The sequence below is a fragment of the Tursiops truncatus genome, chromosome 4 (assembly GCF_011762595.2).
Source record: "Tursiops truncatus isolate mTurTru1 chromosome 4, mTurTru1.mat.Y, whole genome shotgun sequence".
NCBI classification, from domain to species: Eukaryota; Metazoa; Chordata; class Mammalia; order Artiodactyla; family Delphinidae; genus Tursiops; species Tursiops truncatus.
Window position 1 is genome coordinate 14,327,347 of NC_047037.1, and position 14,508 is coordinate 14,341,854.

A 14,508-nucleotide genomic window follows, 5' to 3' on the forward strand; every position below is an offset into this window, starting at 1 on the left:
CGATCATTTGGCCTAATAAAGGCAAGAATGGCTCTGCAACTTCAAACTACTAAACTAACACCTTTGTTCTGAGGCTATTTGATTTCCTTATTTTTTTTTTTTCTTTGTGGTACGCCGGCCTCTCACTGTTGTGGCCTCTCCCGTTGCGGAGCACAGGCTCCGGACGCGCAGGCCCAGCGGCCATGGCTCACAGGCGCAGCCGCTCTGTGGCATGTGGGATCTTCCCGGACCGGGGCACGAACCCGTGTCCCCCGCATCGGCAGGCGGACTCTCAACCACTGCGCCACCAGGGAAACCCTGATTTCCTTTTTTTATTTGTTGGTTTACATAAGCTTTACAGACTTAATAGTTAATTATTTTTAGTGCAAACAGCTGGAACTAGTGCAAACACTTGAGTGCTTTTTAAGTGTTACTTATAGATCGCGCACACTGCGGCAATTATAAGATTCTGTTTCTTATCTGATTTCTAAAAACCTTCTCTAAATCAAACCTTGGTCTTGTTTACTAATGTTTTCGCCTATGTTTGTCAACCTCAGAGTAAACAGAAAATTGTATAAGCTCAATGAATATACTGTTCTCATGCATGTGTTTCTACACATAAAGTTGGCCTTTACAGCAAGGGGAAAAATATTTGGGGAATGGAAGAAATGTAGCAAAACTCTGAGTTGTATTTGAAGAGGCTTCCTAAATGTGGCTAGCAAAGCAAGCTTATTATTACAGTTACTGCTTTAGCTTTACACTGATGTCTAGGAAATATACTCCTGTATAAAACGGCAAATTAGCTTCCAACTTTGAAACATGCATGTCCCTAGTCTGTAAATAGTTGTTCCCTTCATTTCTATAAAATACAAATTGTTTACTGAATTTTTTTTCTTTCTCTCTTAAATATGAGAGTTTTCCTTTCACCTTTTCAGTATGTTGACTGCTCTTCAAACAGATATGTTGTATGTTAGACGTAGCTCTTAAACATATTGGAAAAGTTTGTAGATGTATACTTATCATTTCTAGAATTCTTTTGTTTATTTGAACAGAAACTAGGGAAAAACACCATAAGATTAAGTTCTGTGAGGTGCACCCAAGTAGACTAAAAAACTTCTGGGCAGAGCAGAGGGAAAATCCTCTAACTCCAAACAAAAGTATCTGTTTCTAAAGTGGCAGATATGGCAGACCTTCTTTGCCACTCTTGAAGCACAGAAAATTTTAGTTCACATATTATTCTAAGTTTAGGTGCTTTTTCATTTCCTTCCCAAAGATATGTGTATCTCAAGCAAAGAAACAATTCAATATACTTTATTAAGTGATTGTGAGGTACACATATCAAGATTAATTTTAAATATGTTACATTGCAAAAATGCAGATATCACCTTGTCAGAATATTAGTGACATATATTTCAAAAAAAAATTAGAAAGTGATTTTTCCTCAAATTGCTTTATTCTGATCTTTCTGTAAACATATATTAAATGTATTACCTAAATGTTTATTTCCAAAGTTGTTGAGTTGACATTTTACGTTTTAAACTTTGTACACTCTCAACTCACATATCTTAGTTATTATTTACAAACTGAGTGAATTATTTTTTAAACAATTTATTCTGGTTTCTATTTCATTATATTGAATCAGAATTCTAAATTACTTGACATGGGCTTTCAGACTGTTTTATCTTCAGATGATTATTTTGCTACCAAGAAGTTATTTTCAAAATAATTATCTCAGTGGACTTTCCCTATCTTTCACCTAACTTCTCAATATATCATTATCTAAACTTGGGAAGCAAATGTAATGCCACTAGTCATGTTTGTAAAGAAAGCCTCAAATAATGCATAACATATAAATTCAAATTCAGATGTATTCTCATTACAAATACATTTAACTTAAGATAATACTTTTTATCTCCAAACTTGAGGGTTAATTTAACATAACGACAAATGGCCAGATCAATCTGATGTTATAAATCAACAGCATTAAATGTCTGTTATAAAAGCCAAAGTTGAATATTCTAATAATGCTTTGTAAAAGACAGGTTTTGATATATTAAATTTAGATGTATAATTTTATAAAAGAGAAAAGTGATTTTGCTGCTTAAAGTATAATTTCTGGCAGCAAGAAAATTAGAAACAGAATCATAATAAAACTGAACAAAATAATAAAGACAAATCCTTTATAACTGCACAGCACTTTGAGTGGAGAGGAGATGATGAAAAACAAGATTTAAAGAATACAAGAATTGGATTGGAAGGCAGTAATACCCATTTTCTCTCCTGTGTTCCATTTTATTTTCACTGGACTTGGGCCTATTCTGGGGGAATTGAAAAACAAACAAACAAAAAACCTAGGATATTGTATCCCCATTTAACTGTCCTTGGTTGTTGAATTAACTGTATAATGGATACACTTAAAAGTTCAGACGTATTCATACAATACCAGAATTATTTACCGCAAAGCCACAGACTTTGGCATCATATTACTAACCTGTAACAGTTCAAACTTCAAGGCAACAGTAGTGAATCTACAAGAAAACTCTACAGGGGGCTATGCCTAAGCATGAACAGCTTCTACCAATCCCTGTTAAGAGAGGGGATGGTTCAGCTAAACCGGTATAAAGTCTACTTTCTCTTTAATGTGATTACAATTGTAAAAATGCATTCTGGTATAGGACATACCCTTATAGATATTTTGTGCTATATTTAAATATCTTACCTTTGCATTGTTATATTGTTCTTATTATTAATAAATGCTCTATTTCATATAGTTTATCTCTTTTCTCTACAAATTGATGTATCTGAAAAAAAAAACTATTTACCTAATAAAAATATCACCATCTGGTGGTGACTTTTATAAACTGAAAACACATAATCCCTAAGATTTCCCCAAATATAAACACGTATTACATAATCCCAAAGACTTCCAAGAATTATGACTGAGGCAACCATTTTGAAGACAGCGAATATCACAGTATTACTTGGAATATAATTTAAAAAAAGGCTTGGTTATGCATTACTTGGAAGCTTTTTCTCAACATAGTTCTGTAGTATTGGATTTCATAAATAGATTTTCTCTTAATTTCTTATACTATTCAGCTACTCTCATTCATGTACTCATCATAATATTTAATGAATGCCTATTTCATGCTAAAACTAGCTCTAGGTACACAGGATTATAACTGTAAACAAAACCAAAACAAACATATATACTGTGAACGGACTGTTAGCACACAGTCCACACGAGACTCCCCTCACTTCTGACACCACGTGCAAGTTCAGGGTGTTCCCTAAGCCACTATCAATGTTAATAATTCACTAGAAGAACTCACAGAACTCCTTGAAAGTTGTATACTCACAGTTATGGTATATTACAAGGAAAGGATATGGATCAAAATCAGCCAAGAGAAGAAGCACATACAGCAGAATCCAGAAAAAAGGCCTAAGTGTGGAGCTTCTGTTTTCCTCTCCCCGTGGAGTCAGGAACAGCAGTACTTCCCTAGCATCAATGTGTGACAAAACGCATGGAGTACTGCCAACAAGGAACAAATCTTGGTGTCCCATCTTTAATGGGGCTTCATCATGGTAGGAGTAGGGTAAGCATGGTTGACTGCTCATAAGAGTGATCTCAGTATCCAGCTCCTCAGAAGGTCAAGCTTATTTGGAACGAATAACTCAAAGCCTCCACCCTAAATCCTATTGTTACTGTCTGGCTGGTCCAAGGCCTCCAAACAAACAAAGTCACTCCTATCAGGCATAACATTCCAAGGGTTTAGAGATTACCTCCTCAGAAGGGCAAAGGCCAGCCCTCTCTTTGGATAGGATTAAGTTCTTCACTACACATATGTAATGTATATACATATATATGTATATGTATATGTGTATGTATACATCTCAGGTAATGCTAAGTATTTTGACAGGAAATAGGCACCAGAGATAATAAAAATGAAAAGAAGAAAAATTAGACTAAAGGGATAATGACAGGAGGAGTGCTTTTTCAAATATTTTAGTGAGGAAAGGCTTCACTGATTAAAGTAACATTTCATCAGAGACACAAGTCCAAGATCAAGGTGTTGACTGATTTGGCTCCTGGTAAGAGCTCTCTTCTTGGCTTGTAGACAGCCTCTGTCCTCACAAGGCCTTTCTTCAGAGGGAAGACAGAGCAAGCTCTCGTGTCTTTTCTTTTAAAACATTCAAACAATCCACGCTATTTCCTTCTCATTTTGTCCCTACCATCTCCAGTATGACTACCCAGTCTTTCTTACTGAACAGTTCACATACTTGTCATATCCGGCGTGCCCAATGGGTACATTTATTGGAACTATTCATTCCTATAATATTAATATTTGCCAGAACTCCCAAAATGTATAATCTCAGTCTGCTCTCTCTGCGTCTTTAACTCATATAACCAACTGCTTTCTAGACATCTCAATTTGTATGTTTTACAGGCACCTCAAACTCTACAAGTGTTAATTATACACATTAACTCAACCCTCCCCCAACCCCCCCCCCCAATCTTCCTCGTCCTATGTTCCTCATATCTCAGGATATGGCACCTTTCTATTAGGTCATCTTTCAAATCTTAAATTTGGGAGCCATCTGACCCTTTCCTCTAATTCTCTACATCCAATGAATCATTAAATCTTGACAATTATTTTTCCTAGCAACTCAATTCCAGTCCTTCCTATATTCTATCTTGCTCTGTCATCTCATTTTGTCTCCCCTACACCACAGCCTGTTAACTAGTCTCTCTACATCCACTCTTGCCTCCTCCATTCCTTTCTACTCAAAGCAGTCAAAGTAATCACTCCCCTACTTAAAATGTATTATTGTTCTTTCTGTGGCATGTAAGATCTTTTATGGTCAGGCTCCTTTCTATCCTTTTGGCCTTCACCACCAGTCTCTTAAGTTTCAGTGTGGAATTTTCCCACTCCCCAACATTTTATCATCTTTCTTCAAGCACATCATTCCCTCCACCTGTAATAATCTCTTCCCTCCCCATCAGTTTAGCTAAAGTCTACTTATCTCAGTCACTGCTTACCCTCTCATTCCTTAGAAAGAACCTGACTCCAAAATTAAATTCTTTTTGCTGTAACATCTCATGGCCGTTGCGAAGGGGTACTTTTTCCTCTACCCTCCCATGTTTAGTTCTCGGAGACTTGCAGACTAAACTGACAAAAACAGATTAGCAAGAGATAAAACAGATATAATCACATATCTATGGGAGTTCACAGAAAAATGTGACTCGAGGCAGTGGTTAGAACTTGGGGCTTATATACCATCTTTTAAGGAAGGGAAGGAGGAGAGTGGTATTTATGGGAAAACAAATGACTTTTGGGAAAGATAAATGAGCTCTTATGAGAGTAGATGGAAAATATGTTGGTTTTGTTAGAAAGTCTTTTTAGGTGTGGTGCTGATTTGCAGTCTCCAATGACAAAAGTCAGTCTTCCCTGGTTCCTCTCCCAAGGAAGGGATTTATGGCAAGAGTTCTTCTGAGTTCTTTTGAGAGGCTCTGTTTTTAGGCAGATAAGAGATTTCAGGAACTCAAATGCCTCTGCTCAAAATAATTTGTCTGCCACAGAGATGCATTCTGGAACCCTTCATATGGCATTTTCCTTCCTTAACTCACAACATACATTTCTTTATTCTTTATCTTCTCCTCAAGACTGTAAGCAAATAAAAGCTGATGCCAATCTTCTCTTGTTCAGTGAGTATTCCCAGCACCTTTAAATCAGTCACATGTGTAAATGAACTAGATATTCCCTGGTAAACTTGCCAGCCTATGTGGAGCAGACACTTGATTATACAAGAATAGCCTGTGCTAATCAACAATAGACGGCTTCACATGAACATAGGAATCTTCAGCTGCTGTTTTATTTAAATTGCCTAAGTGCTCTGCACTGAATTTGGGTAGATAGGCTCATCTTATGCCTTTGGATAAAGGTGGTAAACGACGATAACCCTTTAAAAGAGGCAGGGACATTTTTATACTTATAGATTTGAAACAGATGCTAGGCTGTTTTCATGACATAACCACTAGTTTTAAAAAAAAAGAAAAAAAAGGAATTCATTTCATTTTTTTTAAGGACTTCAGGAGACAAAGCATTCGATCCACAGGTTCTTTTACTGTGCCAATCGACGTTTACAGGGCCTACTGGGAAGCAAACTCCGGATTTTACCGTGAGAAATAAAGTAAAACCCAAAACCCGTTTCCTCACATGCTGGGCGTCGGGAAAGAAAACCTGTGCGCCACCTGCTGGCTCTGCTTCCAAAGGTACAAACGTAAACAATTGAGGGCACACCAAAGATTTCACCTGATCCAACCCGGGGAGCTCCAGGGCCTACGGCCCGTGACGTCACCGGAAACGTCTGCTTGTGACGCTCAACGTCCCTCCCTCTTGAACGGGGCGCCGGAAGCAAAACGGAAGTGGACGCGCACCCGCCTCCGGGCCCGGTCGCCATTTCTAGCGGTTGCAGGTTCTCACGAGTTTTGGCCTGCTGGGACAATGAGCTATGACTACCATCAGAACTGGGGCCGCGATGGCGGGGGCCGCGATGGCGGGTCCCGCAGCTCCGGTGGGGGTTATGGAGGAAGCTATGGAGGGGGCCACGGAGGGAATCGAGGCTCCGGAGGTGGCGGCGGCGGAGGAGGGGGTGGTCGAGGCGGCCGAGGCCGACATCCCGGGCACCTGAAAGGCCGCGAAATCGGCTTGTGGTACGCGAAGAAACAAGGCCAGAAGAACAAGGAAGCGGAGAGGCAGGAGGTAATCTGAGACTCGGTAGTGGAGGGGGATGAAACCGGACAGGTTTTCTTTTCCATCCTTCGACCCCTAACTTTTTCTTTCCTTTTCGGTTTTTTAACTGGTGCATGTGCTTTGTGAAGTGCAAGTGTTGAAGCTTCCAGTAGTGGATATTAATAGCGGTGAACGTTAGCCATGCGCGTCTGACCTGAAGCAGTTGGGATTTATGCGAGTGTATACTTTGCTTAAAAGACGTGAGAACTGGGGACAAAACAAATGTTAAATTCAGGGTCCATCCGAAATTAACTTTTGGGGGGTGTCACTGTCATAGTATATCTGGCTACCCTTTCCCTTAATATAATTAATGTCACTTTAAGTTCTTTGCCTGATGAGCTGTAAAATTACGGTTTTATACATTAGACACTGGTTTGCGCGGAACAAAAACTATCAAGCACTATTTTTGTAGATCCTTCAGAAGAGTACTCCAACTTCCACTTAGTATTAAAATAGGTACACAGGTTTTTTGTTTTTACGTTGGGCGTTGGGCTATGGAGGTTTCTGCTGATGAGCAGCTCCTCTTTGAGAAGGAAACCTAGGATCCTAGAAGTGGAAGAAATTTCAAGAGATGATTTGGCTTAGTCCCTTGTCTTCAGGTTGGTAATTGTCCATTTGATTTGTATCCTGAAGACTTGTAGTAAAGGAAACAAAGTTCCCTGAGTGGCCTGTTCTAATAATTATATATGTGATTAAACCGAAGTTTTCTTAATATAAGCTTTATAAAAGCTTTTTACTGACTTTAAAAGCATCTTTCATATTAGATACAGAGTGTAATTGAATCACCATTTAGGCTTCTGTTTTTAAATCATTCCGTTTCTTTACTTTTCTTTTATCCATGTCATTTTTGTTGAATTGGGGGGGGCGTTATCTATTTATCTTCACAACTTATATTCTTTAAATATATATATTTCTTCAATAACTAAAAATTAATTTGTTCATTGAGCAAACTTTTTTTTTTAAAGGGAAGCACATCTAAGTCATCTTGAAATTGGAAGAATAATTGAGTGATTAGTACAGATTAACTTCCTAAGAACTCTTTATCAAATTTTATTTACCTGTTTTTTCACACAAGGTTTTTTGCATGTTGCTATGGGGGTCTGAAGAAGTATGATATTCAGGGAGCTTACAGTTTAGTTGGAAAAAGTAAGAACTAAACAGACGAAACATTAAGTAAATCAGGAAAAATTCTTCATTATTATTTCCATCTGAAGTCGGTTGTGCAGTGGGTCATTATGAATTAAACTCTTGATTTCCACCACCTCCCCAAACCTCTATTTTAGTAAAAGTCACTACCATTTATTCACTTGCCAAGGCCAAAATGAGATTTATTTTTGATTCTTCTCTTTCATTTCAGCAAGTCTGTTTTCTCTTCCTTTTTAATATATCTCAAATCCAACTACTTATTTCCACAGTAATTACCATAGATCAAGCCACCATTTTGTTGTCTGTCCATGGCTCTTAACTGGTCTCCTATTTCTACTCCTCATTATTAAGTCTGTCTTTTGTAGAGCCTTAGATCATCTCATTCTCTAGCTCACAATTTGAAAGCCAAGTCAGTTCCGTCTCAGTCTCATATGTTTCAGTGCATCCTAACATGTTTTCCAGGAATCTTGGCAATTTAGTTTCTACATATCAGGTTTCCCTCTATGTACTTACCTTTCTGAGCCTATGTTCCCAAGATGTAATTAAAGCTTTTGTAATCATACTTTTATTTTTGCTTTTTTATTGTAGTTCTCATATCATTCTCTAAAATGTATGTTTCCATTTTCTCTACTAAATATGATCATATTTCAGTAATTGGCTCATCCTGCCTCTTTCTTTGATCACGTTCAAGCCCTTTGTGATCGCTTCCCAGTCAGAATTTCCATAGCTTTTACTTTTTAAGTAATACCTGTGTTTACAAAGTGACTGCATTCTAAGGATGCACGCTTATTCTTTCAACAGATATGTTTTAGGATCTAATATATTTGAAACAGTATCATAGGCACTGTGTTAATAAGCTAGATATAGTACCTACCCTACAGAAATTGTGGTGTGTTAGGCACTATAGGGCGGTTAGAATACAATGTTAAAGAATTATAATAAGGAGGTTGTGGGCTTATCCCCTAACTCAAATTAGGAAGAGCCTAGAAGATTTCCCAGAAGAGGTAACCCTTAAGCTGAAACTTGAAAGATAGCAAAGTATGTCTGTGTTTGTGATTTGGGGGCTTGGAAAGGGATTTTTAGGACGAGGCAGCAGCATGTGCCACAACCTAGAGGTTAGGAAGACCACGTTCAAGGAACTGAGAAGGGGGTAGAGCAGTGGCTTTTACACTTTTGACTGTTTCCCACAAAAAGGGATATATTTTAATTTGCAACCCAGTGCACACACGTGTGTAAGTGAACAAAAAGTTCCTGAAATAATGTTTAATTACCTGTACATTGCCCTGGGGCTTTTGTTCTTGTTGTTTGTACCTTTCTGCCTTTTTTTAAAATTAATGTTGGTCATGATCCTTTAATTTTACAGATCGCAGTATGAAAGCTCCTGGACTAGAAAATAAGCAGGGCTTTGAAATTCTTTCCCTTAAGAACTCTGGCAAGTCATTAAAGCGTTTCAAGCAAAACATGAAATGATTGGATTTGTGTTTAAATTCACCCTAGGTAGCAGCATAAAGAATGGATTGAAAAAGAGGCAATCCTGGGACCGGGAGACCAGTTAAGTAGCTCTTGCAGTAATTAAGGTGAGAAATGACAGCTTGAATTAGGACATTGCTAGTGGAGATGGAGGGAAGCGGACAGCTTAAAGTGATTTAGGAGGTAGACTCAAAATGATTTTATCTGGAGGGAAGGGGAAGGCAGGTGTGAATGGATGACACTAATGACTATATAAAGAATTGGCTTGATGGGGCTTCCGTGGTGGCGCAGTGGTTGAGAGTCCGCCTGCCGATGCAGGGGACATGGGTTCCTGCCTCGGTCTCGGAAGATCCCACATGGCGCGGAGCGGCTGGGCCCGTGAGCCATGGCTGCTGAGCCTGCGCGTCCAGAGCCTGTGCTCCGCAATGGGAGAGGCCACAACAGTGAGAGGCCCGCATACTGGGAAAAAAAAAAAGAATTGGCTTGATGGAGGAAGACAATGGACTCAGCTTAAGCACACTGAGTGTGATATTATAGGGCATACAAGTGGTGATTTCAAGGAAGTTAAAGGCTGTGTGGACCTGATGCCTAGAGAAATCTAGACTGCAGGTGAACATTTGACAGTTTGTGGGCCTATGGATAGTAGTTGTAATATAGAAGTGAATGAGAAGAGGAGTGGGTGCAGGCCTGAACTCTGTAGACCATTGCTTCTCAAACCTGAATCACCTGGCATCTTGTAGCAATGTAGAACTGGGGTGGGTCCAGAGATTCAACTTTTCTCACAGGCTCCCGGATGATGTTAGTACTGCTGGTCTGCAGAGCACTCGGGCTGTACAATGTAGAACAAGAAAATTGAAAGTATGGACTGAGGAAGAGAAGCTTGAAAGAATCTAGGAAGGAACAGCCAGAGAAGAGAAAAATAAGGAGATGGATGTTGTTTTGGAATCCAGGAGTATCGTTTAGGGAGAAAAGAGTATATGGAAAAGGGAAAGTAATCAATAGTGGCAAACACTGCACTGATACCAAGTGAGTTAAGAGTTCAGAGTGTCTTGGATTTAGCAACAGGGTAATTGGTAACCTTGATGAGAGCCCTTTTTGTGGAGTGGTGGAAGTAAAAACCAGATTACACTGGAGTGGCGAGAGAAGGAGAGAGGAAGAAATGGGGGTACCTCCAGGCAGTTCTCCTGTGAGAAGGAGGAGGAGAAGTAGGGGTGGGAGAATTCAAGACAGGATTTTTGTTTTTATTGTTTTAAAAGTGAAGAGATTTGACTGTGTTCAAGTTCACATACTGATGGTAAGGAGCCAGTGGAGAGGAAAAGTAAATATATCAGAGAAGACTAAATTATCATGCAGTAGTAGTAGACAGCCCACAGATCTTAATGGCTTATAACAACAAAGGTTTGTTTTCTACTCACATTACTTGACCGTTGGAGTTCGCTAGCGTTCTCATGAGAATGAGGTCCATATAGCCTCCCACCCATCTGGAGCATAACTGGTTTTGGTGGCAGCAGGGAGGGATACAGTAAATCGCCCCTGATGCCTAGAAATTCCCATTCACATGGCCATTGGAAATGCACTTCTGCCTTATATCTGTGAAGAAGCAAACCAGAATATTGATGTACAGCCTAAAGACTACTAGAGAGAAAGAGATCTAGGAAAGGAAGATAAATCTTAATCGGAGATAGCCCTGAGGAGGTGGAAGGAAGGCTGCAGGGCTTAAGTGGAGAGATTAACTTTAACTAGGAAAATGTATTCCTCTTCCATTTTAACAGGAAAGAAGATAGCAAAGGATGGGTTCTGATACAGGTGGGTTTAGGTTTGGTGGCAAGCGATTGAGGACTTTTCCTTTGGGTTTTGTTTTCTTTATGAAATATCATGTGTAAAATGTCAAGGGTGAACGGGAAAGTGGTATCGGTGTGTTACAGAGAATGGAGAAAGTTTGAAGCAGTTACAGATAATTAGAAGCTGATGAGAAAGACAATTCGCTGGATATAATTGAGGGTCTCCTTTGCTAGGAATTTCCAGTTAGAAGCAGAAAGAATATTTGAAGATTTCCAAAAGGGGGGAAAATAATAAAAAAATCAAATGCCTTGATAAAATAAAAGTCGTGAACCATAAAATGTGTGTCTGAGATTCTGAGATTCTTCAGGCAGGGGATGAGGTAAAGTGAAGGATGATGGAACTGGAAAAAGGTTAGGAGGGAGGTAACCTACAGAGAATCAGGCTAGATCCAGGTTTGGAATTTCAGCATTCCTGAATTCACTGCCCACAGCCTTTGGGGGCTCATTGTGCAGAGAACCACGTTGAAAATATATATTTTTAAAGTGTATATTATGTTTTTATTAAAAAGTATAAAATTTTCAGGGGCTATTGCAGTTTTCAGTCATCCCACCTTTTTCTGGATATCTAAAATTCATTTAACAAGGTGAGGAGGAGAACTTTGTTCTGCTAGTAGAGGTAAAAGCTTCAAAATGTGAAGTTCTCTTTGGTTGAAGAAATGCGTTAGTGTGAATGAGTTTCATTGGGAAAGCAATCAGTCTTAAATTACTTAATCTTTGCCATTTTGAAGGTGAATGAAAGAAACTATGGCTATGAACCCTTGAGGTGTTTGGAAGGGGTGTAAAAATTAAGGAACCTGTGCTTAAGGATGACTTTATGGCCTGGGGCTTCCTTTTCGGTGGAGGCTTTAATCAAAGTATTGCTGAGGATTCTTAAATTTCTAAGGGCCAAGAAAAAACACAGTAATCAATAACTATCTTATGTAAGTACACAGAGCAGTAAATGTTAATACGTACTGAAGACCTACAGAATTTAAAGCGTAGGGCAAAAGTGTTTTAATAATGATCCTCTGTGTTGGGGGTCCCCAAGACCACCCTCAGGTCTGAAATTTACTGGAAGGAGTCATAAATCTCTGAAAAGCTGGTGTACTCACAGTAGCTGTTCTTAACAGCAAATTATTACAGATTAAAATTGGCAGAGGTAAAGGTGCATACGGTAGAGTCCAGGAGAAACCAGGTGCAAGCTTCCAGTCCTAGTAGAGAAGGCATATTTTATACTACGGAGAAAAGATACATTAGTCTAATTTATTAACCATTTTAAAAAGATTTCTATGTAGTACAATTATTAAAAAGCAAAAAATTTGGACTTTATTTTTTGAATTTTTCAAATTTATTTTTTATACAGCAGATTCTTATTAGTTACCTGTTTTATACATATTAGTGTATATATGTCAATCCCAATCTCCCAATTCACCCCATCACCACCACCACCCCTGCCACTTTCCCCCCTTGGTGTCTGTGCGTTTGTTCTCCACATCTGTGTCTCTACTTCTGCCCTGCAAACTGGTTCATCTGTACCGTTTTTCTAGGTTCCACATATATGCGTTAATATACGATATTTGGTTTTCTCTTTCTTTTTCTTTTTTTTTTAAACATCTTTATTGGAGTATAATTGCTTTACAATGCTGTGTTAGTTTCTGATTTATAACATAGTGAATCGGCTATACATTTATATATATATCCCCATATCTTCTCCCTCTGGCGTCTCCCTCCCACCCTCCCTATCCCACCCCTCTAGGTGGTCACAAAGCACCCAGCTGATCTCTCTGTGCTGTGCGGCTGCTTCCCACTAGCTAGCTATTTTACATTTGGTACTATATATAAGTCCATGCCACTCTCTCACTTCATCCCAGCTTACCCTTCCCCCTCCCCATGTCCTCAAGTCCATTGTGTACTTCTGCGTCTTTATTCCTGTCCTGTCCCTAGGTTCTTCAGAACCATTTTTTTTCTTTAGATTCCGTATATATGTGTTAGCATACGGTATTTGTTTTTCTCTTTCTGACTTACTTCACTCTGTATGACAGATTCTAGGTCCATCCACCTCACTACAAATAACTCAGTTTCGTTTCTTTTTATGTCTGAGTAATATTCTATCGTATATAGGTGCCACATCTTCTTTATCCATTCATCTGTCTGTGGACGTTTAGATTGCTTCCATGTCCTGGCTATTGTAAATAGACCTGCAGTGAACATTGTGGTACATGACTTTTTGAATTATGGTTTTCTCAGGGTATATGCCCAGTAGTGGGATTGCTGGGTCGTATGGTAGTTGTAGTTTTAGTTTTTTAAGGAACCTCCATACTGTTCTCCATAGTGGCTGTATCAATGTACATTCCCACCAACAGTGCAAGAGGGTTCCCTTTTCTCTACACCCTTTCCAGCATTTATTGTTTGTAGATTTTTTGATGATGGCCATTCTGACTGGTGTGAGGTGATATCTCATAGTTTTGATTTGCATTTCTCTAATAATTAATGATGTTGAGCATTCTTCCGTATGTTTGTTGGCAATCTGTGTATCTTCATTGGAGAAATGTCTATTTAGGTGTTCTGCCCATTTTTGGATTGGGTTGTTTCTTTTTTTGTTATTGAGCTGCATGAGCTGCTTGTAAATTTTGGAGATTAATCCTTTGGCCGTTGCTTCATTTGCAAATATTTTCTCCCATTCTGCAGGTTGTCTTTACGTCTTGTTTATGGTTTCCTTTGCTGTGCAAAAGCTTTTAAGTTTCATTAGGTCCCATTTCTTTATTTTTGTTTTTATTTCCAGTTTTCTAGGAGGTGGGTCAAAAAGGATCTTGCTGTGATTTATGTCAGAGTATTCTGCCTATGTTTTCCTCTAAGAGTTTGATAGTGTCTGGCCTTGCATTTAGGTCTTTAATCCATTTTGAGCTTATTTTTGTGTATGGTGTTAGGGAGTTTTCTAATTTCATTCTTTTACATGTAGCTGTCCAGTTTTCCCAGCACCACTTATTGAAGAGGCTGTATATCTTCATTGTATATGCTTGCCTCCTTAATCAAAAATAAGGTGACCATATGTGTGTGGGTTTATTTCTGGGCTTTCTGTCCTGTTCCATTGATCTATATTTCTGTTTTTGTGCCAGTACCATACTGTCTTGATTATTGTAGCTTTGTAGTATAATCTGAAGTCAGGGAGCCTGATTCCTCCAGCTCCGTTTTTCTTTCTCAAGATTGCTTTGGCTATTTGGGGTCTTTTGTGTTTCCATACAAATTGTGAAATATTTGTTCTAGTTCTGTGAAAAATGCCATTGTTAGTTTGATAGGGA

The 14,508-nt window shown here is 38.8% G+C and overlaps 1 protein-coding gene and 1 long non-coding RNA gene across 3 annotated transcripts in view; one reads left to right on the forward strand and one right to left on the reverse strand.

Annotated features, from left to right (window-relative positions):
• Positions 1-6,425: 6,425 nt before the first annotated feature.
• DHX36 (DEAH-box helicase 36) overlaps positions 6,426-14,508 on the forward strand; it is a 53,201-nt gene continuing 45,118 nt past the window's right edge. Inside the window, exons 1-2 of one of the 2 annotated variants that reach the window (XM_019934376.3) lie at positions 6,615-6,743; positions 9,417-9,496. Coding sequence is in view for 1 of the 2 variants with exons in the window: in XM_019934375.2 (XP_019789934.1) it covers positions 6,486-6,743 (258 nt within the window). In the remaining variant the exon portion in view is untranslated. Of the gene's footprint in view, positions 6,744-9,416; positions 9,497-14,508 lie in introns of both variants that reach the window. The other variant, XM_019934375.2, reaches the window with a different exon arrangement.
• On the reverse strand, positions 7,794-12,935 carry LOC141278529 (uncharacterized). Its single transcript, XR_012331294.1, has 3 exons — positions 10,805-12,935; positions 10,116-10,218; positions 7,794-9,848 (listed from the first exon to the last, which is right to left on the reverse strand). It is a non-coding gene; the product is annotated as an uncharacterized lncRNA (long non-coding RNA).